This window comes from Phyllobates terribilis, unplaced genomic scaffold (genome assembly GCF_046119375.1).
Source record: "Phyllobates terribilis strain yellow unplaced genomic scaffold, ASM4611937v1 Scaffold_13__5_contigs__length_258822181, whole genome shotgun sequence".
Taxonomy (NCBI): domain Eukaryota; kingdom Metazoa; phylum Chordata; class Amphibia; order Anura; family Dendrobatidae; genus Phyllobates; species Phyllobates terribilis.
Window position 1 is genome coordinate 248,955,861 of NW_027362773.1, and position 26,033 is coordinate 248,981,893.

General features: G+C 41.2%; 1 protein-coding gene across 2 annotated transcripts in view; it reads right to left on the reverse strand.

Moving 5' to 3' along the window:
- RPGRIP1L (RPGRIP1 like) overlaps window positions 1-26,033 on the reverse strand; it is a 148,884-nt gene that overhangs the window by 65,226 nt on the left and 57,625 nt on the right. For both annotated transcript variants that reach the window (XM_073659380.1, XM_073659381.1), the window contains exons 8-11: window positions 25,131-25,277; window positions 18,735-18,808; window positions 3,132-3,277; window positions 1,735-1,841 (exon numbers count right to left, since the gene is read on the reverse strand). In XM_073659380.1, the coding sequence (XP_073515481.1) occupies window positions 1,735-1,841; window positions 3,132-3,277; window positions 18,735-18,808; window positions 25,131-25,277 (474 nt within the window). The remainder of the gene's footprint in view (window positions 1-1,734; window positions 1,842-3,131; window positions 3,278-18,734; window positions 18,809-25,130; window positions 25,278-26,033) is intronic.

Sequence of the window (26,033 nt, forward strand, 5' to 3'; positions counted from 1 at the left end):
TACTCTGTGCGCCACCTCCTAGACCTGTCCTCCTTCTTCCACATTACTCTGTGCCCCTCCTCTTAGACCTGTTCTCTAACTTCTACATTACTCTGTGCTCCTCCTCTTAGACCTTTTTTCTGCCTTCTACATTACTCTGTGCTCCTCCTCTTAGACCTGTTCTCTGTCTTCTACATCACTCTGTGCTCCTCCTCTTAGACCTGTTTTCTGCCTTCTACATTACTCTGTGCCCCTCCTTTTAGACCTGGCCTCTTCGTTCCACATTACTCTGTGCCCCTCCTTCTACACCTGTCCTCTTCCTTCTACATTACTCTGTGCGCCACTTCCTAGACCTGTTCTCTGCCTTCTGTATTACTCTGTGCCCCTCCTCTTAGACCTGTTCTCTGCCTTCCACATTACTCTGAGACCCTCCTTCTACACCTGTCCTCTTCCTTCTACAATACTCTGTGCGCCACCTCCTAGATCTGTTCCCTTTCTTCCACATTACTCTGTGCTCCTCCTCTTAGACCTGTTCTCTGCCTTCTATATTACCCTGTGCTCCTCCTAGACCTGTTTTCTGCCTTCTACATTACTCTGTGCTCCTCCTAGACCTGCCTCTGTCGGCTACATTACTCTCAGATAAGTAGGATTTGTGGATAAACCTGCGCTGCTGGTATCCCATATAATAGATCCAAAACCAGACACAAAGTATTTGCGTTGTTTTGTTTATACAGTCAACGCATTTCGAAGTACTACAGACTTCTTCATCAGAACAAAAAAACTATTGACGCTACTTGGGTTACTGATGTCATAGCTCGTGAGACGTTCCATAGGTTGCTGTACAGAATCGCTGGACGTCGTGGGATCTCGATGGATTATGTTGGAGCTGCGGGGATTTCTTTTTAATACTAAATTGGTGAATGGGGGAGTGTTTCTTGTTTTTATTTCTTTACCTCTCTCTGTTTATGTCTCTCAGGTTCCCATTTTTGGACTACTTCGGATTTGGTGGACTACGTTGGATCTTCATGGCTTTTTTTTTATTTATTAAACTTGTGAATGAGGTGTAGGAGAGTTTTTTTTTAAAACTAAACTATTTTTTCTGTGTGTGAGTGTTTTTATTTTTGATTACTGGATTAGTAATGGGGGTGTCTGATAGACACCTCTCCATTACTACCCCCTGGGCTTGATGCTAGTGGACATTACACAGCTGACATCACCCCATAAACCATTTCCCCGATTGCCACCACTCCAGGGCAAACGCCAGAATTAGCGCATCTCATGTGATGCGCCAATTCTGGGGGGCTTTGGTCTGCTATTTTTAGGCTGGGAAGGACCCAATAACCTGGGACATTCCCAGCTTGATAATATAAGCCCGCATCTGTCTGCTTTACCTTGGCTGGTTGTGAAAAATAGGGGGGACCCCACGTAATTTTTTTAATTATTTATTTATTTCGTAGGTTTAAAAAGGCTAAATACCCTATTTCTATCAGGACTTATTAGGTTAATATCTACTCCCCCAACACCTCGTCTACTTTGTTTTATTTGAGTGCAGACCAATTTTTTGCACTGTATTACTACATAGCTAACATTCATTAAGTGAATGGGGTACTACTCTCTACCAATCCATTCATACTGGATTTTTGGCCCCTTGCTCCTTGGATCCGTGGAAGATTTATCATCTTTCCAGTGATTATGTGATAAAAGTAATTTATGAGACAACCCTTTTAATCATATTTGTGTATTTCATATTTATACCTTTGTGAAAAACTTCAGCCTGTTCTGAAATTCATCAAGCTGATGCCTCTGTTCTAGACATCGCAGCTGGAGTTTTCTGTTCTCTTCGTCGAGTTTCTCGGCTTGTTCTGAAATAAGAAGCAGCATCACGCTACTGGGTTATAAAATTTACTCCGCTATAGAAATGTAATTAAAATGACATGCTCTGTATAAACTAACTTGATTTTTACTAATTTCCGAAAATGAGAGTGACATATAAGCTACAGCATGAGTGGAACACGACGAGAACTTCCTCTACTTGTCAACTGTCGGGAAGCCGTAATGTAATATGAAAAAGTGCCGGGGAAAAGAGAAGCGATCAGAAGCCTGACAGTACAGTGTAGTAAACAAAGGCAGTAGACAGATCCTCATAATTTTCCTGCAAAATCTAAAATTATAGATCTGAGTAATATAGCGCCATCATCTAATATGACGCTGTACAACGTGATGCAAAAGGGATCAATATGTAAATGTACGCACACAACATACAGTCATAACCGAAAGTGTTTGCACCCTTGAAATTGTATTTCTCCCAGAAAATTATTGCACTTAATTTTGCTATACACATTTATTTCCTTTGTGTGTATTGGAACAACACAAAAAAAACCAAGAGAAAAATGGCAAATTGGACATAATTTCACACAAAACCCCAAAAATGGGTCAAATAAAATTGTTAGCACCCTCAGCTTAATATTTGGTTACTCTGGAGATGGACTTGTAACCTTTAGATTGTTTATATTGTTCAACAATTTTGGTTCTCAAGTCCTCAGACAGTTCTCTTCTCCTCTTTCTGTTCTCCATGCTTAGTGTGACACATACAGACACACAATTCAGAGAATGAGTCAACGTCTCCCCTTTGTATCCGGTTTCAGGTGTGATTTTCATATTGCCCACACCTGTTAGTTGGCACAAGTGACTTTGAAAGAGCAGGACATGCTCCAAAGTATAGGGCATCAATATTTGATTGGCCAGGGTCCTGCAACCCCGCCGATCAGCTGTTATCGGTGCTGGCGGTTGGATGTGCTTACTTGCGGTGGTTAGCCGTCTAGTTGTTGTGGCCGCCACGGGGTACTGCACATCAGCCTCCTATTCGATTCAATGGAAGGCGGAAGTGTAGTACCCCCGGCGGCCACTACAGCTAGACGGTAAGCACCGCAATTGCGTACTTGCGGCCGCCGTCCCGTCACCATGAGCACTGAAGACAGCTGATCGGCGGGAGTGCCGGGTGCGGAACCCTGGCCAATCAAACATTGTTGCCCTAACCTACAGATAGGGCATCAATGGAAAAGTAGTGGACAACTTCTTTAATTTTTTGGAACAATTTCAAGGGTGCCAACACTTTCGGCCATGAGAGTACAAAGCCAAAATAGCATACGTACCTCGTTCTCGTCTCATTCTATCAAGAATCTCGTTTTTATCGGAGAGGTCGGACTTAAGAGCGGCCTCCAGCTGTGCAATCTGGAGCTTCAGTTGCTGCTCCCTCAACTTCCGCTGCTGTTCTTGACTGTTGCTCACTTCGAAAGCACTGAGGAAAAAAAAGGCGAGTTACTAATGTGAAATCAACATGCGATACTCCTCAAAAACTGGAAAAGCCTAAAAAACAGCAGTATTTCAGAATATCTGATTTAGTGATAGTCATTGATCAGAAGGACAAGCCCTCCATTGTTCCGACACAGCAATGATTGTACATGTGAATTTGTCTGTTCCTGGTGCTGTAGCTCGCGTGAGCTCCACAGACACGACGCTCTGCTGATAACGGGAATCCACTAAAGGAAAATCCTCGGCTAAGGATAGCATATTTCAGAAACAGCTACATTCTCCGATTTTTCCGAAACAATAGATAGCTGGATCGCTGGAGTGGGATGGTACAGCATCAGGAAGCGCACAGTTCAAGCCGGTGGTGCACAATGCCGCTAGTCTGAACTGTCAATCAAGCAGGAGCACATCTCCACCCAGCAAGTATGAAGCCCAAAGGCTGGGGAACTTTACCCTTCTGCCGAAAATCAGAAGAAAAACTAAAGTAATTCAAACTACGGGTACTTGGAGATAGGACATTAATCAACTGATTTATTCTGAAATTCTAGAAAGTTTTCCCCTAATATGGAGCAATTCCTATATAGCCATACATGTTATGTCTATAGGTTGGACTTTGTGGACCAGTGACCTTTTTTTAAACTTTATCCTCTATGTAACCATGAAAAGGTTCTACACACAGACTCTCATAGTCCTATGAAGGTGAGGTCCTTTCTCTCTGTCCAGTCCTAAAACTTAGGGTAAATCGAGACCATTACCAGGATCTATGGTTATGATGAACTGTGGACCTTTCCCATATTTACCCCCAAGCCGATCCCCAACCATTCACCCATGACTCTTCCGCTTCTCTTACTTCTCTCCTTTCCACTTTTTACTGTCAAATGAAAAAAAGGCTGGCAAAGATGTCAACGTACGTTGGGGGGGCATTGTATGTACGGACAGGCAGGGCTGTGGAGTCGGTAAGCCAAACCTCCAACTCCTCAATTTCCATGACTCCAACTCCGACTCCAACTCCCTAATACATGGCTCATGTTTAAGTGATAAATTTACTGTAGCACAGATTCATCTCAGCTACAAGTCTAGACCCTTAGATCAGGAATAGGACATTTCATAACTTTCCCAAATTCTTATAAAAAAAATATTCCCCACAAACTGCATTGACCTACTTTACCCCATTTATTATATATTTTAGGAGTCGGAGTCGGTCCATTTTATACCGACTCCGACTCCACCAAAATGGACACCGACTCTAACTCCACAGCCCTGCGGACAGGTAGTCCTAAAATCAGCACTTCGAATAGACAGTGGTAACGCTGACCTCTGGAAGCTATTACTTCCGAAGACACCTGATCTTTTACTAGTAAATGTGTTTAACATTAATCTACGATGACAACATCAGAAGAATTTCTCAGGAAAAAAAAAGAAGTACGAGTAGAAAACTATAGGCGTAGCACTGGTTTCCTTAAAGAATAGTGCTTGGAAGGGAGAGGGTAAGTGGCACAGAGATCACTTGTCCAAATGTTTAAGGAATTAGGAAAACATATTTTGCTATGCTGCTTCTTAAACCAAAGGCGCCTTTGCGTAGCCTGCGGTTAGAAAAGATGAAAGACTTTGTGGGATGAGCATGGGAATGGCCTCAATTTACAGTCCCAACTATGTTGAGTGAAGAAAAAAAAAAGTTGGCACGGCTTGTGCATTTTGTGGGACTGCAGTAGGAAATGAGATGTATGATGCATGAGAATCCAAATTCCAGTCGCTGACATGACCACAGACCCTTAAACTACGCACTAGGGTCTTACATCGCCACCCAGCTTTGACCAAAAACTAGTGCTGGGCCAAAGGGCACTGAAATGATGGGTTAGTAGAGGAGAAACAACAATAGAAAACATTACTAGAACATATTAAAGGACGAATCGTGTCAGAATATATAGAATCATGGAAGTACAGTCATGTTAAAAACCAAGTTTCTGTGCAGTGTCCCGGTACATGTGCGTGTCTTTTAGTTTTGGCAGGAGTCATCAAGATGCGGGAGCTGTGGAGTCCTCGGTATTCATGAGGTCCAGGATAACCCCACCCACCCCACTGATTGACAGCTTTACATGAATAAAGTACTTGTCACGAGTGTGTCAGGTGTAACAGACAGTCGCTCTGCATCTGGTTGCAGAAGGTCACTGCGTTTGGCATTGCAGACGCCTTCTTAATTCTTCTCACTTTTGGACCCAGCGGCAACCTCACTCCTGCTCTGATTGACACACCCTGGTCTGGGTGTTTATAAACTCTCAGTCTGCTTCAGGGAGTCACCGGTGATATTCTCATTTTCCCCAGTGAAGGCTTGGAGCTATAGCAGTTGGCTAGCCTCCTCTCTGGTGCTATTGGAGGAAGTTTGGTGTGTGGCTCGGGGCAAAGAGAGGAGGACTGGCGTGAGAAGTGGGAATAGTTGTTGCTGGCAGTGATGAGTTCGGCCATAGCCTGAAAGAGTAAGTGAGTTGTGGCCAGAATCTGGAGCTTTTCATGGCTCAAGAGACCCAAGTAAAGTGAACGTACATCTCCAAAACTCCAACTCTGAGCCATTTACTTGTAAAAACACTAAGTTCTTGGCCATTAAATAGTGAAACCACCAAGCTCTGTGCCATTTAGTAGTGAAAGCGCCAAGCTCTGTGCCATTTAGCAGTGAAAGCGCCAAGCTCTGTACCATTTAGTAGTAAAAGCGCCAAGCTCTGCGCCATTTAATAGTGAAACCACCAAGCTCTGTGCCATTTAGTAGTGAAACCACAGAACTCTGAGCCATTTAGTAATGAAACCACCAAGCTCTGTGCCATTTAGTAGTGAAACCACCAAACTCTGTGCCATTTAGTAGTAAAAGCGCCAAGCTCTGTGCCATTTAGTAGTGAAAGCGCCAAGCTCTGTGCCATTTAGTAATAAAAATGCTAAGCTCTATGCCAATTAGTAGTAAAAATGCCAAGCTCTGTGTCATTTAATAGTAAAAGCACCAAGCTCTGTGCCATTTAGTAGTAAAAATGCCAAGCTCTGTGCCATTTAGTAGTAAAAGCTCCAAGCTCTGTGCCATTTTGTAGTAAAACCACCAAGCTGTGTGCCATTTAGTAGTAAAAATGCCAAGCTCAGTGCCATTTAGTAGTAAAAGCTTCAAGCTCTGTGCCATTTAGTAGTAAAAATGCCAAGCTCTGTGCCATTTAGTAGTAAAAGCTCCAAGCTCTGTGCCATTTAGTAGTAAAAATGCCAAGCTCTGTGCCATTTAGCAGTAAAAGCACCAAGCTCTGTGCCATTTAGTAGTAAAAGCACCAAGCTCTGTGCCATTTAGTAGTAAAAGCACCAAGCTCTGCGCCATTTAGTAGTAAAAGCACCAAGCTCTGTGCCAATTAGTAGTAAAAGCACCAAGCTCTGTGCCATTTAGTAGTAAAAATGCCAAGCTCTGTGCCATTTAGTAGTAAAAGCACCAATCTCTGTGCCATTTAGTAGTAAAAATGCCAAGCTCTGTGCCATTTAGTAGTAAAAGCACCAAGCTCTGTGCCAATTAGTAGAAAAAGTGCCAAGCTCTGTGCCATTTAGTATTGAAACCACCAAGCTCTGTGCCATTTAGTAGTAAAAGCACCAAGCTCTGTGCCAATTAGTAGAAAAAGCGCCAAGCTCTGTGCCATTTAGTAGAAAAAGCGCTAAGCTCTGTGCCATTTAGTAGTAAAAGCACCAAGCTCTGCGCCATTTAGTAGTAAAAGCTCCAAGCTCTGCGCCATTTAGTATTGAAACCACCAAGCTCTGTGCCATTTAGTAGTAAAAGCTCCAAGCTCTGTGCCATTTAGTATTGAAACCACCAAGCTCTGCGCCATTTAATAGTAAAAGCACCAAGCTCTGTGCCATTTAGTATTGAAACCACCAAGCTCTGTGCCATTTAGTAGTAAAAGCTCCAAGCTCTGTGCCATTTAGTATTGAAACCACCAAGCTCTGCGCCATTTAATAGTAAAAGCACCAAGCTCTGTGCCATTTAGTATTGAAACCACCAAGCTCTGTGCAAATTAGTAGTAAAAGCTCCAAGCTCTGCGCCAATTAGTAGTAAAACCACCAAGCTCTGCGCCATTTAGAAGTAAAAGCTCCAAGCTCTGTGCCATTTAGTATTGAAACCACCAAGATCTGCGGCATTTAGTAGTAAAAGCACCAAGCTCTGCGCCATTTAGTATTGAAACCACCAAGCTCTGTGCCATTTAGTAGTAAAAGCTCCAAGCTCTGCTCCAATTAGTAGTAAAACCACAAAGCTCTGTGCCAATTAGTAGTAAAACTACCAAGCTTTGCGCCATTTAGTAGTAAAACCACCAAGCTCTGTGTAGTATTAAAAGCTCAACGCTCTGTGCCATTTAGTAGTAAAAGCCACCAAGCTCTGCGCCATTTAGTAGTAAAAGCACCAAGCTCTGTGCCATTTAGTAGTAAAACCACCAAGCTCTGTGCCAATTAGTAGTAAAACTACCAAGCTCTACGCCATTTAGTAGTAAAACCACCAAGCTCTGTGTAGTATTAAAAGCTCCACGCTCTGTGCCATTTAGTAGTAAAAGCACCAAGCTCTGCGCCATTTAGTAGTAAAAGCACCAAGCTCTGCGCCATTTAGTAGTAAAACCACCAAGCTCTGTGCCAATTAGTAGTAAAACTACCAAACTCTGCGCCATTTAGTAGTAAAACCACCAAGCTCTGCGCCATTTAGTAGTAAAACCACCAAGCTCTGTGCCAATTAGTAGTAAAACTAAAAAGCTCTGCACCATTTAGTAGTAAAAGCACCAAGCTCTGTGTAGTATTAAAAGCTCCACGCTCTGTGCCATTTAGTAGTAAAACCACCAAGCTCTGTGCCATTTAGTAGTAAAACCACCAAGCTCTGTGCCATTTAGTAGTAAAACCACCAAGCTCTGTGCCAAAGATTCAGTATGTGCTATGACACGTCTTGCTACAAACCACAAAGAACAAATAACCCATTAAAAATAACTTTTAATATATATAGCTAAAAGTGTTTCAGTTAGTATACCAGAAGACACAACCCATTAAAAACAGGTATCAATGTAATGGTGTAGCAGGTATGAGGATGGGTATAGAGTACAAAAGTACAGGCAGGCTGACTCCAAGTATCCCTAATCAACTGATGGCCTATTTAACAGCGGGAGATTAACACCCTAGCGGTGCGATTTGGTGCCCCCGCTCCACATCGGCTTTCCCTCCTTCACCCTACTATCCCCTAAACAGTCATACATGTATCTAAAAAAATTAATAAGAGGAAAAGCCAACGTGGAGCGGGGGCACCACTAGGGTATTAATCGCCCGCTGTTAGGTAGGCCATCAGTTGATTAGGGATACTTAGGGTCAGCCTGCCTGTACTTTTGTACTCTATACTCATCCTCATACCTGCTACACCATTACATTGATACCTGTTTTTAATGGGTTGTGTCTTCTGGTATACTAACTGAAACACTTTTAGCTATAAAAATTAAAAGTTATTTTTTAAGGGATTATTTGTTCTTTTTGGTTTGTAGCTAGGTTATACCCACCTATTTCATGTTGCCCTTTGGGCTTTGGTTTTAGCTATGACACATCTTGTTAAATATCCGCCCAAACAAAAACTGTACAAAAAGTACAAAAAAAAATCTAATAAAGGAGTGAAAAATAATAAAGAATACAGGGAAATAAATAACATAATGTAAACTTAGTAAATGAAATAACACACATATATATACAGCGGGTGAAATAAGTATTGAACACGTCACCAATTTTCTAAGTAAATAAATTTGTAAAGGTGCCATTGACATGAAATTCTCACAAGATGTCGATAACAACCCATTCAATCCACACAGGCAAAAAAAATCAAACCACAGATGTTCAATACTTATTTCATCCGCTGTGTATATTGTAGGGATTCATTCTCTCTGGCAGGCATTAGGTAGCATTCACACGGGCAAAGTAATCAGGTCCAAACACGTGCAGTTTTTATTGTTTTCCACAGGTTGCACAGCACCAAAACAAACTCATAAACCTAAATCCCTAGCCTTGTCCAGGAGCCAACTAAACAGAACAAATCCTGGCTACTCATACACAACTGAGCTAGCCGCAGCTCGGTCATACAAAACAGCTATTGGCCATAGCAACCAGTGATACTTGCGGTTCTCTGCACACGGCCTGTGGAGACTCTTCTCAGACACGGATTCTGGCCCGTCTCTCTCTTTAGTTCCAAGACACATCCTGTCTGCTCAGCCTCCCCAGCAAGCTGACTTAGATGAACACCTAGCCTGTTTATTTGTAGAGCTAGCAAGGTGTTCTAATCAAAGCCTGGAGAGCTAGGTTTTAAGCCTACTCTACCTGGTAGTCCTATAATATATATATATATATATATATATATATATATATATATATATATATATATATATATATACACAGTACAGACCAAAAGTTTGGACACACCTTCTCATTTAAAGATTTTTCTGTATTTTCATGACTTTGAAAATTGTACATTCACACTGAAGGCATCAAAACTATGAATTAACACATGTGGAATTATATACTTAACAAAAAAGTGTGAAACAACTGAAAATATGTCTTATATTCTTGGTTCTTCAAAGTAGCCACCTTTTGCTTTGATGACTGCTTTGCACACTCTTGGCATTCTCTTGATGAGCTTCAAGAGGTAGTCACCGGAAATGGTCTTCACTTCATAGGTGTGTCCTGTCAGGTTTAATAAGTGGGATTTCTTGCCTTATAAATGGGGTTGGGACCATCAGTTGTTTTGTGCAGAAGTCAGGTGGATACACAGCTGATAGTCCTACTGAATAGACTGTTAGAATTTGTATTATGGCAAGAAAAAAGCAGCTAAGTAAAGAAAAACGAATGGCCATCATTACTTTAAGAAATGAAGGTCAGTCAATGCGAAAAATTGGGCAAACTTTGAAAGTGTCCCCAAGTGCAGTTGCAAATACCATCAAGAGCTACAAAGAAACTGGCTGACATGAGGACCGCCCCAGGAAAGGAAGACCAAGAGTCACCTCTGCTTCTGAGGATAAGTTTATCCGAGTCACCAGCCTCATAAATCGCAGGTTAACAGCAGCTCAGATTAGAGACCAGGTCAATGCCACACAGAGTTCTAGCAGCAGACACATCTCTACAACAACTGTTAAGAGGAGACTTTGTGCAGCAGGCCTTCATGGTAAAATAGCTGCTAGTAAACCACTGCTAAGGACAGGCAAGAAGCAGAAGAGACTTGTTTGGGCTAAAGAACACAAGGAATGGACATTAGACCAGTGGAAATCTGCTTTGGTCTGATGAGTCCAAATTTGAGATCTTTGGTTCCAACCATTTTGTCTTTGTGCGACGCAGAAAAGGTGAACGAATGGACTCTACATGCCTGGTTCCCACCGTGAAGCATGGAGGAGGAGGTGTGATGGTGTGCGGATGCTTTGCTGGTGACACTGTTGGGGATTTATTCAAAATTGAAGGCTTACTGAACCAGCATGGCTACCACAGCATCTTGCAGCAGCATGCTATTCCATCCAGTTTGCGTTTAGTTGGACCATCATTTATTTTTCAACAGGACAATGACCCCAAACACACCTCCAACTGTGTAAGAGCTATTTAACCAAGAAGGAGAGTGATGGGGTGCTACACCAGATGACCTGAACCCAATCGAGATGGTTTGGGGTGAGCTGGACCGCAGAGTGAAGGCAAAAGGGCCAACAAGTGCTAAGCATCTCTGGGAACAACTTCAAGATTGTTGGAAGACCATTTCCGGTGACTACCTCTTGAAGCTCATCAAGAGAATGCCAAGAGTGTGCAAAGCAGTCATCAAAGCAAAAGGTGGCAACTTTGAAGAACCTAGAATATAAGACATATTTTCAGTTGTTTCACACTTTTTTGTTCAGTATATAATTCCACTTGTGTTAATTCATAGTTTTGATGCCTTCAGTGTGAATGTACAATTTTCATAGTCATGAAAATACAGAAAAATCTTTAAATGAGAAGGTGTGTCCAAACTTTTGGTCGGTACTGTATATATATATATATATATATATATATATATATATATATATATATATATATATATATATATATATATATATATATATATATATATATATATATATATATGATGAGTTTCAAGAGGTAGTCACCGGAAATGGTCTTCCAACAATCTTGAAGGAGTTCCCAGAGATGCTTAGCACTTGTTGGCCCTTTTGCCTTCACTCTGCGGTCCAGCTCACCCCAAACCATCTCGATTGGGTTCAGGTCTGGTGACTGTGGAGGCCAGGTCATCTGGCGTAGCACCCCATCACTCTCCCTCTTGGTCAGATAGCCCTTACACAGCCTGGAGGTGTGTTTGGGGTCATTGTCCTGTTGGAAAATAAATGATGGTCCAAATAAACGCAAACCGGATGGAATAGCATGCCGCTGCAAGATGCTGTGGTAGCCATGCTGGTTCAGTATGCCTTCAATTTTGAATAAATCCCCAACAGTGTCACCAGCAAAGCACCCCCACACCATCACACCTCCTCCCTATGCTTCACGGTGGGAACCAGGCATGTAGAGTCCATCCGTTCACCTTTTCTGCGTCGCACAAAGACACGGTGGCCGGAACCAAAGATCTCAAATTTGGACTCATCAGACCAAAGCACAGATTTCCACTGGTCTAATGTCCATTCCTTGTATTCTTTAGCCCAAACAAGTCTCTTCTGCTTGTTGCCTGTCCTTAGCAGTGGTTTCCTAGCAGCTATTTTACCATGAAGGCCTGTTGCACAAAGTCTCCTCTTAACAGTTGTTGTAGAGATGTGTCTGCTGCTAGAACACTGTGTGGCATTGACCTGGTCTCTAATCTGAGCTGCTGTTAACCTGCAATTTCTGAGGCTGGTGACTAGGATAAACTTATCCTCAGAAGCAGAGGTGATTCTTGGTCTTCCTTTCCTGGGGTGGTCCTCATGTGAGCCAGTTTCTTTGTAGCGCTTGATAGTTTTTGCAACTGCACTTGGGGACACTTTCAAAGTTTGCCCAATTTTTCGGACTGACTGACCTTCATTTCTTAAAGTAATGATGGCCACTCGTTTTTCTTTACTTAGCTGCTTTTTTCTTGCCATAATACAAATTCTAACAGTCTATTCAGTAGGACTATCAGCTGTGTATACACCTGACTTCTGCACAACACAACTGATGGTCCCAACCCCATTTATAAGCAAAGAAATCCCACTTATTAAGCCTGACAGGGCACACCTGTGAAGTGAAAACCATTTCCGGTGATTACCTCTTGAAGCTCATCAAGAGAATGCCAAGAGTGTGCAAAGCAGTCATCAAAGTAAAAGGTGGCTACTTTGAAGAACCTAGAATATAAGACATATTTTCAGTTGTTTCACACTTTTTTGTTAAGTATATAATTCCACATGTGTTAATTCATAGTTTTGATGCCTTCAGTGTGAATGTACAACTTTCAAAGTCATGAAAATACAGAAAAATCTTTAAATGAGAAGGTGTGTCCAAACTTTTGGTCTGCACTATATATATATATATATATATATATATATATATATATATATATATATATATATATATATATATATGAGTGGTGGCCAAAAGTATTGGCACCCCTGCAACTCTGTCAGATAATACTCAGTTTCTTCCTGAAAATGATTGCAATCACAAATTCTTTGGTATTATTATCTTCATTTAATTTGTCTTCAATGAAAAAACACAAAAAGAATTGTCCTAAAGCCAAATTGGATATAATTCCACACCAAACCTAAAAAAGGGGGTGGACAAAAGTATTTGTACCCTTTTAAAAATCATGTGATGCTTCTCTAATTCGTGTAATTAACAGCACCTGTAACTTACCTGTGGCACCTAACAGGTGTTGGCAATAACTAAATCACACTTGCAGCCAGTTAACATGGATTAAAGTTGACTCAACCTCTGTCCTGTGTCCTTGTGTGTACCACATTGAGCATGGAGAAAAGAAAGAAGACCAAAGAACTGTCTGAGGACTTGAGAAACCAAATTGTGAGGAAGCATGAGCAATCTCAAGGCTACAAGTCCATCTCCAAAGACCTGAATGTTCCTGTGTCTTCCGTGCGCAGTGTCATCAAGAAGTTTAAAGCCCATGGCACTGTGGCTAACCTCCCTAGATGTGGACGGAAAAGAGACATAAAAAAGCCAGGCTGGAGTTTGCCAAAACTTACCTGAGAAAGCCTAAAACGTTTTGGAAGAATGCTCTCTGGTCAGATGAGACAAAAGTAGAGCTTTTTGGCAAAAAGCATCAACATAGAGTGTACAGGAAAAAAAATGAGGCATTCAAAGAAAAGAACACGGTCCCTACAGTCAAACATGGCGGAGGTTCCCTGATGTTTTGGGGTTGCTTTGCTGCCTCTGGCACTGGACTGCTTGACCGTGTGCATGGCATTATGAAGTCTGAAGACTACCAACAAATTTTGCAGCATAATGTAGGGCCCAGTGTGAGAAAGCTGGGTCACCCTCAGAGACCATGGGTTTTCCAGCAGGACAATGACCCAAAACACACTTCCAAAAGCACTATAAAATGGTTTGAGAGAAAGCACTGGAGACTTCTAAGGTAGCCAGCAATGAGTCCAGACCTGAATTCCATAGAACACCTGTGGAGAGATCTCAAAATGGCAGTTTGGAGAAGGCACCCTTCAAATATCAGGGACCTGGAGCAGTTTGCCAAAGAAGAATGGTCTACAATTCCAGCAGAGCATTGTAAGAAACTCATTGATGGTTACTGGAAGCGGTTGTTCGCAGTTATTTTGGCTAAAGGTTGTGCAACCAAGTATTAGGCTGAGGGTGCCAATACTTTTGTCTGGCCCATTTTTGGAGTTTTGTGTAAAATGATCAATGATTTGATTTTTGCTTCATTCTCTTTTGTGTTTTTTCCTTGCAAGCAAATTAAATGAAGATAATAATACCAAAGAAATTGTGATTGCAATCATTTTCAGGAAGAAACAGAGTATTATCTGACAGAATTGCAGGGGTGGCAATACTTTTTTTATAAATACAATTATATATATATAATACAATTTATATATATATAAATAAATAAACATATATGTATACACACACTCTCTCTCTATATATAGCGGTCAAATAGCCCTTACACAGCCTGGAGGTGTTTGGGGTCATTGTCCTGTTGAAAAATAAATGATGGTCCAACTAAACGTAAACCGGATGGAATAGCATGCCGCTGCAAGATGCTGTGGTAGCCATGCTGGTTCAGTATGCCTTCAGTTTTGAATAAATCCCCAACAGTGTCACCAGCAAAGCACCCCCACACCATCACACCTCCTCCTCCATGCTTCATGGTGGGAACCAGGCATGTAGAGTCCATCCGTTCACCTTTTCTGCGTTGCACAAAGACACGGTGGTTGGAACCAAAGATCTCAAATTTGGACTCCTCAGACCAAAGCACAGATTTCCACTGGTCTAATGTCCATTCCTTGTGTTCTTTAGCCCAAACAAGTCTCTTCTGCTTGTTGCCGGTCCATAGCAGTGGTTTCATAGCAGCTATTTTACCATGAAGGCCTGCTGCACAAAGTCTCCTCTTAACAGTTGTTGTAGAGATGTGTCTGCTGCTAGAACTCTGTGTGGCATTGACCTGGTCTCTAATCTGAGCTGCTGTTAACCTGCGATTTCTGAGGCTGGTGACTCAGATAAACTTATCCTCAGAAGCAGAGGTGACTCTTGGTCTTCCTTTCCTGGGGAGGTCCTCATGTGAGCCAGTTTTTTTGTAGCGCTTGATGGTTTTTGTAACTGCACTTGGGGACACTTTCAAAGTTTACCCAATTTTTTGGACTGACTGACCTTCATTTCTTAAAGTAATGATGGCTACTCGTTTTTCTTTACTTAGCTGCTTTTTTCTTGCCATAATACAAATTCTAACAGTCTATTCAGTAGGACTATCAGCTGTGTATTCATCTGACTTCTGCACAACACAACTGATGGTCCCAACCCCATTTATAAGGCAAGAAATCCCACTTATTAAACCTGACAGGGCACACCTGTGAAGTGAAAGCCATTTCCGGTGACTACCTCTTGAAGCTCATCAAGAGAATGCCAAGAGTGTGCAAAGCAGTCATCAAAGCAAAAGGTGGCTACTTTGAAGAACCTAGAATATAAGACATATTTTCAGTTGTTTCACACTTTTTTGTTAAGTATATAATTCCACATGTGCTAATTCATAGTTTTGATGCCTTCAGTGTGAATGTACAATTTTCATAGTCATGAAAATACAGAAAAATCTTTAAATGAGAAGGTGTATCCAAACTTTTGGTCTGTACTGTATACATATATATATAGATAGATAGATAGACACACGTTATAGAGACACATGTTATATATACACGCACACACATACATATGCATACTACAGAAGTCTTTCCATCGCTCAAACCTCAAGCAGCAGAGTATTTTCCCCAGGGCATGCTGGCAGGATTACGGAGTCCATTTCATATTCTGCACATTGAGGCGGTAGGTTAATTAAAGAGTATTTTTATCCTGTCTACAATGTCTGTCTGAGCAGAAATGACTCAGAAAGTACATACTTTACAATGCACCATTTGCCTCCGACAACTAGGATTAATGAATAAAAAAACCTAACGGTGCAGAGAAACCCAGCTGAGAAAAAAAAAAACGAAGAAAAAAAGGAATACCCAAAGCTCGTCTAGAGGTTTGGAAATCCCTCTCTTCCTTTTACCTAATCGAAAACCTACCTCCAATAAGAAGAAAATTAATTCAGGACGGGCTCAGCTCAAGCAGAAAATGCAATTTTCAAAATGATTTACAACACAAAAGAGATATGCCACCTAATAAAGAATAATGATTTAATAAGATTTGCAGCACTTTATGGACAGATGCCTAAATCTTAATACTCTGAGTTTACCAACTAGTTAACTCTTTGGTAAATTCTCCTACTGGGAGAACTGTGGTGCAGGAAAAACAAAAATGAAGGACACACAGCACTGTGACACCTCCATTTTTTAGACTAGGGAGGTTCCAGAGGCAGATCTTGCAGCAGGTTATTCTCCTCCCCCAATTCGGACCTCATGCACACTCAACTGCACAGAGCGTGCATGTGTATGGGAAGCAAAACATGAGTTTACAAACATTAAAAAGTAAAAGTAGATGAACTTATAAGACTTTTCTGAAATACATGTCATTAGAAAATCAGTTGATTTCTCTCGGTATTAAAGGGAATCGGTGAGCAAATTTAGATTTTTTTCTCTACGTATTCTGAGAGCAGCATAATGTAGGGACAGAGACCCTGATTCCAGCAATGTGTCACTTACTAGGCTGCTTAGTGCAGTTTTCGTAGAATCCCTGTTTTGCTACATAAACCCACCCACACAACTGATTGGCAGCTTCCTGTGTACTCTGATTTGTCAGCAATCTGCCAATCAGTGGTGGGGCGGAGCTAAACAGGTTAGCCTGTGAGACCTAGTAAGGCAATGATAATCTGCTGCTGATAAAACACTGATTGTATTGAAACTACAGCACACAACCTAATAAGTGACACAACCCTGGAATCAGGGTTTCTGCCTCTACATCATGCTTCTCTCAGATGAAATAGCAAAAACTTGCTGACAGATTCCCTTTAAAGGGCATGTTTTACTTTCACTTTTACTTTACTAGAGTTAGTGCAAAATCTGGTGATATTTTCTTCTCTACGATGTTCCAACTTTTAAAGGGGGATCAGAATCTATATACATCATCTGAAAGGTAAAGTGCATCAAAAGTAAATCAGCGAAACGCAAATCAGGCATAAATGTAGCTTATCTACATCCAGGAACCTAAACTTTACCTCAAATTGAATATTACTTATCACCTATGTAATAAGAAGAGGTTCCTGTGTACAATGCAGCTGGAAGGATTAATCTGCAAGTGGAGGACATAGCTGCTTGTAAAGGGTTATTATGTAAAAGAAATCAGATGACTAAAGGGAAGCTGTGAGAAGATTGTGATTACTGTGTCTAGTCATCTCCTGCTGCTCTAGCCCACAGAGAAATCCATCTTACATCTCTTTTTACCTAATTCCGTTCAGAAAGAAGATATCGCACCACCCTTCTGTATGACGGTAACAGCATCTCCCCTGTGTTTACATGCTGCACACTTCCAGTCTTGCCACACACAGTGGTATCTCACAGCTGAGAAGCAGGATGCCTCGCACAGAGAACCCTGATTTCAGCCTTCTTCTTTCTTAAATGACCAGAATCATTATCACTAAATTTGACAGCAGTTTTTTTAGATTATTTTAAATATATATTGGGGAATCTTCAGGCATCATGTTATAGACCAGAGAGAGGCAAGTAGATTGATATATGGGTCTGTGAGAAAAGATTCAGTATAGCTTATTCATTTAAACCTCTGCTCTCCTGACTTTTTGTCCAGTGGGCAGTCCTATCAGCGATTGACAGCTATCTCTAAATGTACACTTATACAAAGTAATCTGAAAGGACCGCCTACTGGACCGAAAATCTCAGAAAGAGCAGAAATTTAAATGATTAAAACACAAGTTATACTGTATCTTTTCTGACAAAACTATATATCAGTGTACTCGACTCTCTCTGGTCTATAACATGGTGCCTGCAGATTGGACTGGTTTTAATGGTGACTGGTTCCCCAACTTCCCTTGCTCTATAAAATGATGTCTGCAGACTGGACTGGTTTTCATGGTGACAGGTTCCTCAACTCCCCTGCTCTATAACATGATGTCTGCAGACTGGACTGGTATTCATGGTGATGGGTTCCTCGACTTCCCTTGCTCTATAACATGATGTCTGAAGACTGGACTGGTTTTCATGGTGACAGGTTCAACTTCCCTTGCTCTATAACATGATGTCTGCAGACTGGACTGGTTTTCATGGTGACAGGTTCCTCAACTTCCCTTGCTCTATAACATGATGTCTGCAGACTGGACTGGTTTTCATGGTGACAGGTTCCTCAACTTCCCTTGCTCTATAACATGATGTCTGCAGACTGGACTGGTTTTCATGGTGACAGGTTCCTCAACTTCCCTTGCTCTATAACATGATGTCTGCAGACTGGACAGGTTTTCATGGTGACAGGTTCCTCAACTTCCCTTGCTCTATAATATGATGTCTGCAGACTGGACTGGTTTTCATGGTGACTGGTTCCCCAACTTCTCTTGCTCTATAAAATGATGTCTGCAGACTGGACTGGTTTTCATGGTGACAGGTTCCTCAACTCCCATTGCTCTATAACATGATGTCTGCAGACTGGACTGGTTTTCATGGTGACAGGTTCCTCAACTCCCCTGCTCTATAACATGGTGCCTGCAGACTGGACTGATTTTCATGGTGAATGGTTCCCTTTAAGGTTTCCAGGTCATAAATCCCCTTTAAGAATTTCAAAGAAACGTGAAACATATAGCATGGGACATTATATACAATTTATGTCAAGTTTCGTACCTGTTAAACAGTTTGTCAGAGTTTTCCTTTAAGAGATCTCGTTCCTTCTCCAAGTCACTGATTCGATCAAGTAGCTAAAGTAGAAAATTAGAAGCTTTTATACAAAGTAGTTGAAAAAGATCTGCAGTAGTAATAGCTAGGCTTGTCTCCTAAAAAAGTTTTAAAGGGAACTGGACAGTAGAATCATGCTGCCTGGACTGCACAGTCACTTTTCCCGGCCTCCAGGTGATTGACAGCTCGCTCCCTATGTACACAAGTTGGAGAGACCTGTCAATCACCTGGAGTGGGGTGGGGAAAAGCCAGCCAGGGGGGTACACTGGACTAGTCACATCTCTCCCTATGGTTCCCGGCAAGCTTTCTCTAAAAGGCAGCTGCTCTGGTTGGTTCGGACAGCATGAGTCAAATGACAAGTTCCCTTGGAAGGGGTTTTAATATAATAGTAAATCCATTATGTGTAATAAACGAGCTTGGAAAAACAAACTTTTCAGATACAATTCATTTTCAAAATTGCATCATTTTTTCCTTATTCATTATTTTAATTTATTCATTGTATTCCTTGTGCATTTTTTTTTTACATTTGTATGGGGTTTATTCCATGAATCCATATTGTATGGGCATCTTTGCTGGCTCAACCTGCTTTTGTGCCTATAATGTGGGCTATTTACATTTTTTTTAACTCCTATTTAATAAAAGGTATATTTTTTATTCATTTTGTGCTTACTGTAAAGGGGTATTCCCATCTCCGAGATCTTATCCCAATATGTAGTAGGTGTAATAATATTACCAAATACCTCCAATTAGATATGGAGTATAGTTCTTCTTATCCGCCATGTCCCTTACCCCATGTGCAGGGCATTGCAGTAGCTTAGGTATCCATGGTTATGACCACTCAGATAGTGACAGTTAGCTGTTATCCATGGTTATGACCACTAACAGTTAACTGTCACTATACGGGTGGTCGTAACCATGTGCCCTGCACATGGGGTAAGTGACATAGCGAATCAGTAGAACCTCGTGTGTAGGCCATTGCAGTAGCTTAGCTATTCATGGTAACGACCACTAGCAGCCAACTAACTAACTGTCACTATATCAGTGGTCGTAACCATGGATAGCTAAGCTACTGCAATGCCCTGCACATGGGGTAAGTGATATAGCGAATCAGTAGAACCTCATGTGTAGGGCATTGCAGTAGCATAGCTATTCATGGTAACGACCACTAACAGCCAACTAACTAACTGTCACTATATCAGTGGTCGTAACCATGGATAGCTAAGCTACTGCAATGCCCTGCACATGGGGTAAGTGATATAGCGAATCAGTAGAACCTCATGTGTAGGGCATTGCAGTAGCTTAGCTATTCATGGTAACGACCACTAACAGCCAACTAACTAACTGTCACTATATCAGTGGTCGTAACCATGGATAGCTAAGCTACTGCAATGCCCTGCACATGGGGTAAGTGATATAGCGAATCAATAGAACCTCATGTGTAGGGCAATGCAGTAGCTTAGCTATTCATGGTAACGACCACTAACAGCCAACTAACTAACTGTCACTATATCAGTGGTCGTAACCATGGACAGCTAAGCTACTGCAATGCCCTGCACATGGGGTAAGCGACATAGAGAATCAGAAAAACTATACAACATTTCTAATTGGAACTATTTGGTAATATTATTATTATTATTACACCTACTACATATTGGGATATGTTTTTAGAGATGGAAATACCCCTTTAATCCTTCACACATTCTTATGTTGCTTGTTGATGTCTCTAAGCTGCAATTCCAGACACATACTATGAAAAAAAGTGGCGCTGTTTACTGAATAAATCATCTAGGCTTGTCTATTCTTCTACAAGCCCCTTTAATAAATTTTGTAAGTAAAATTAGAGCAGATAATAGATTATAGCAGCCATCACATATAGGCTAGGTATTCAATTAGGACACATACCAATAAGTAATACAGAGGAAAAAATGGCAGAAAAAGTCATGGTTTAGTAAATAATTCACATTTTACATTACCATCAGCAAGGCACATATACCATCCACCTTATTAATTGACGTTCATAAATATGAATTTTGTGAAAACACGTGGTAAGATCGCTTCCCGCAGAAAAGGGATGAATAGGAGAAGAAATAAACTTAAAAAGAAAAACCCCTCTAATGACAGTGATGACAGGAGATGAGGATTGTAAAACCTCTGCCACACTTGAATCAACTCATCTGTTTTAATGCAAAATTTCAATTACAAGCTCTTTAAAACATGCCAAAGAGAACCACTGGCAGAGAGAGAAAAAAAAAGCCCGGCTTAGCTTCTAGACAGAACAAAGATGTCTTCTTTTATACGATTTCATTTCACTGAACTGTGACACGCACTGAAATGCAGAGTGGCTGAATTATTAAATGGATATGGCATGCATAATCCCGATTTCCTTGTCTAGCTCTAGAAATGTGCTGTAACTAAACCTCGCTAAGTGAAAAAAAAAAAATCAGCATTAAAAGAATCGACAAAGGACAGAAAAAAATGTATAAAAACGTATAATGCGGGACAGAATTAGGTCACACCGTGACTTTATTCTAAAGGATCATTTAAAGAGCATATACCAATATATATACAATAACAACAAGATCTGTCCAGAAGTTAAAGGGAATCTGTCAGCAGGATTTTGCTATGTAGTCTGGGAGAAGCAGAGACCCTGATTCCAGGGATGTATCACTTACTGGGCTGCGTTGTTTTGCTGTTGCAATACAATCAGTGTTTTATTTTTGATACAATCAGTGATTTTCTCTACAAGACTATGTGTCTCGTGCATCCTAGTCCAACCACGCCCACACCACTGATTGGCAGTTTGCTGACAGTGTACACAGAAAGCAGCCAATCAGTGGTGTGGGCGGGGTTATGCACAGACCAGATTATCACTCCAGGACTGTGTATCTCGTGCCTCCTTGTCCAACCACACCCACACCAATGATTGGCAGTTTGCTGACAGTGTACAGAGAAAGCAGCCAATCAGTGGCGTGGGCGGGGTTATACACAGACCAGATTACCACTCCAGGACTAAGTGTCTTGTGCCTGCTAGTCCAACCATGCCCCTATCAGTGATTGGCTGCTTTCTGTGTACACTGTCAGCAAACTGCCAATCAGTGGTGTGGGCGGGGTTATACACAGACCAGATTATCATTTCAGGACTATGTGTTTTGTGCCTGCTAGTCCAACCACGCCCCTATTAGTGATTGGCAGCTTGTTGACAATATACAGGGTACAGCTAAAGCAGCCAATCAGTGGTGTGGGTGGGCGGGGTTGTACAGGGCTCAACATGTGACCTCTGCTAGATCTGCAGAAAATTGTATCATAACTGTGGCACACAGTAAACTAAGTGATACATCACTGGAATCAGGGTCTCTTTCCCCCGGCATCATGCTGCTGTAAGATTACATAGCAACACCTGCTGACAGATTCCATTTCAGCTTTTTCCCTGCTACCCGCTGAACTGTAAATGGATATGTACTGCACTCCACACCAAAGTGGGCCAGCCGGGCGCACTGATATGCTGCTGCACTTAAAGGGGTTCTCCGCTTCAGATAATCCATTCATGTTAGAAGGGTCCCTTTACAATAAACTGATCAGCAAGGCCCCCGGTTCATAATTTGTGGGGGTTTTTGTAGTTACTTTTATTTCTTTCTCTTGAATTCACTAATGTTTGCTACGCCAAATTCATCGAAGTTGAAGCACGCGGTTCATGAATTTCACACAAAGTCAAAAATGGTCTTTTCTTCCTGTTACTCATCATTTTTGCGACTTCTGGTCAAAAAAATTGCAAAAAAATAGAACTTTTTGCTTGACGTGCAGAAAATCACTCCGGGGAGATAGGGTGGGGTGTGGGGTGGATTTAAGTTGTGTCAAATTTTGCGATTTTTTTAAAAAGTCAAATAAAAAGAATCAGCCGAAATCATTTGGAATCACAAAGCCGAAAACAAAAACGAAATAAAAAAGAAACAGGCGAATATAATGGACTTCAAGAAAGGAGCAAATACAAAAATGAATTGGGTGCAAAACACACAAAACTAGACAATAAACAGATGCAAAAGCAATGATGAATCGGGGCCTAAGTGTCCTCCTGCTGGGCCCCATAATGATCAGCTCCAATCTGTGGGAAAATCCACCGGTAAGTCTCCAATTTCCCTGCAGCGCCACCAGAGGTAAAATTTTGTAATATGTAAGGTCTTTTCAAGGTCCCTTTAAATGGGCTGATTTGGGCCCATTAACGAGCACCGATCAATTAAATACAAGGCAATCGGTGCTAGTTTACTGGCCCGACTACACAGACTGATCAGGACAGAACAATTCTCAAAATTCTCAATTCAGAGGTAAAATCTATTTTCAATGAAGACAGATTTTTCCCATTACTGAGATAGGAGAAGGCAATTAGTGCTCGTAAAGTTCAATGGAGAAATGTAACTGTCGTTTCAGAAGAACTTGCAGCAGAATGTCTGTGTGTGCCTCTAGCGCCTCATTCCTCCATAGAATTTTAAAAGCACCAATTCTCACTTCCTATCTCTGCCCTCCTTGATTGATCTTTCACTCTAAATTCATGGGTAAAATTAGAAAAAGAAGATAGATGTTCAGATTACCGAGTTAGGAGATGGTATTTGGTGCTCATAAAAGTTCTATGGGGAGGAGCTAGAGGAGGAAACAGGCATTCTGCTGCAAGTTCTCCTGAACTTACATTTTTCCATAGAACTTTATGAGCACCAACTGTCATCTCCTATCTCTGTAATGGGAAAGTCTGTATTCACGGAAGACACATTTTACCCGTAAACTGAGAATGAAACATCAGTCCAGGAAAAAGAAGAAGTGGATTTATCTCACAACTTATACTACAAAGTTTCTTATTTTCGTATGTACTATGGATTTATGAAAAAAAACACGTAAAACGGCGGTTACTCTTTTAACCCCTTTACAACCTTGGATATATAGATAAGTCCAAGGTCGCCTTCCGCTCTTTGGTACGGGCACTAATGATGAGCCCGCACCTTTTCGGGCACATGACACCTGATCTGATCAGCTGTCATGTGCCACTAACAGCCGCGGGTGGAATCGCGATCCACCTCCGGCTGTTAACATGTTAAATGCCGCTGTCAAACTCCGACAGCGGCATTTAACATGCACGCGCCGGAAGCGCGTCATAAGACCTGCCCATCGGCGCGCAAGTCACATGATCACGGGTCACCGATGGGTTGGCATGACAACCCAGGGTCTGCAGGAGACCCCTGTGGTTGTCATAGCCGAGCAGTCGGCGTTCATAGCAGATGAGCACTTCTGTAACACAAGTGATCTGATGATCGCAGCTTCTAGTCTCCCATGGAGACTATTGAACACAGTGAAAAGTAAAAAAAAAATGTTTTAAAAAATATAGTTCAAATCACCCCCCTTTCAAAATAAAACAATTAAAAATAAACAAAAAATACACATATTTAGTATTGTCGCCTTCAGAATTGCCCGATCTATCAATATATAAAAAGGATTAATCCATTCGGTAAATGGCATAATGAGAAAAAAAAAACGCCAGAATTACTTTTTTTTGGTTGCTGTAACATTACATTCAAATACAATAACGAGAGATCAAAACATCTCATCTACCCCAAAATGGTATCACTAAAAAAGTCAGCTCGACGCACAAAAAATAAGCCCCAAGATCTCAAAAAATGGAGACGCTACGGGTCTCGGAAAATGGCACCATTTTTTTTTTTTAAGTAAAAAAAGAACCTATACATGTTTGGTGTCTACGAACTCGTAATGACCTAGAGAATAATAATGGCAGGTCAGTTTTAGCATTCAGTGAACGTGGTAAATAAAAGACTCAAAAAACAATTGTGGAATTGCACTTTTTTTTTGCAATTTCACAGCACTTGGAATTGTTTTCCTATTTTCCAGTACAGGATATGGTAAAATCAATGATGTCGTTCAAAAGTACAACTCATCCCACAAAAAACAAGCCCTCACATGGCCATATTGACGAAAAAATAAAAAAAGTTATGGCTCTGGGAAGAAGGGGAGCAAAAAATGAAAGCGCAAAAATGGAAAATCCCAAGGTCGTGAAAGGGTTAATAAATAGTGAGATACGCTTTCCACTCTGACAAAGTGAGGATCACAAACTCTGGACCATGCTCGATCAACTCATACGGCGTATAGAAATCAGTTCTTTAAACAGAAGAACCCAAGGTATGGCATATGGTGGTGACATGCCATGACCAACAGGAAACTCATATGGATTATTTTACAGAATCAAGTATATAAAATATAAATGTGTCGAAACCTACGGACGCAGCCCGACACTATGCATACTATAATATATACTTCGTGAGTCCACTATATCAAAGCATTGATACCGACCTCTTCGACCCTGCGCTGGGAGAAGGTGTTTGACTGCATTTGCTTCTCCAGGTGGAAGTTCTTCAGGCGTTCTTCTTTTAGCTGACCATTGAGGTTCTCCACTTCCATCACAAAGGCTTCTTGACTCATCTTCACGGTTTTTAAATTCTGGTGGATAGCAATGTAAGAAAGCAATGAGATCTGGATCTACAACAACACATGGAAAAATCAGATGTTCTCACAGATACTGGTATATGTGAGAAGACGAAAGGCGAGTCTAAAGTCTGTGAGCTTCAACCATTATTCTCCTGAAGAAAGCAGATATTTAGCGAGGTTGAAGCCCATCACCTTCTTACTTTCCTAACTAGATAGCTGCATTTACAATCAACCTGGTCATCTATCTTCCTTTTATTATTATGATTATTATTAAAGGCCTTCAGCTCGATCTCGAACAATGGCGACTTGATGGATGAACGCTCTGTAGGAAGATGGATCTCAAGCAAGCCTAGACTGGTCCACCAGGGTCTTCTCTGCCATTATTACAATGTGTAATGCAACAGCTATGGCACTGTTGGAGGAAGGGTATTGTAGCCATCATATGAAGGTGAGTGGAGTGATGGACATGTACATGTTGTGTCATAGTAGCAGTGTTAACCTGCATATATACACACCAAAGAGGATATCTTGGTATAAGGAGACTTATAGGCCATACAATGCTCCCTTGGGAAATTAAATATGCAAATATCATCTTCAGAGAGAAAGAGGACAGAATCTAGTGCCACTTATTGGATGTAGCAATCCTAAAAGTCAATATCACCCCTTTAACGATCCTTGCAATTTAACTCAAGATTAGAAGTCAAACAATAAACTCCATTTGCATACACTAGAGATTCTGTTCTCTTTCACTATGAAGAAGCTATTTGC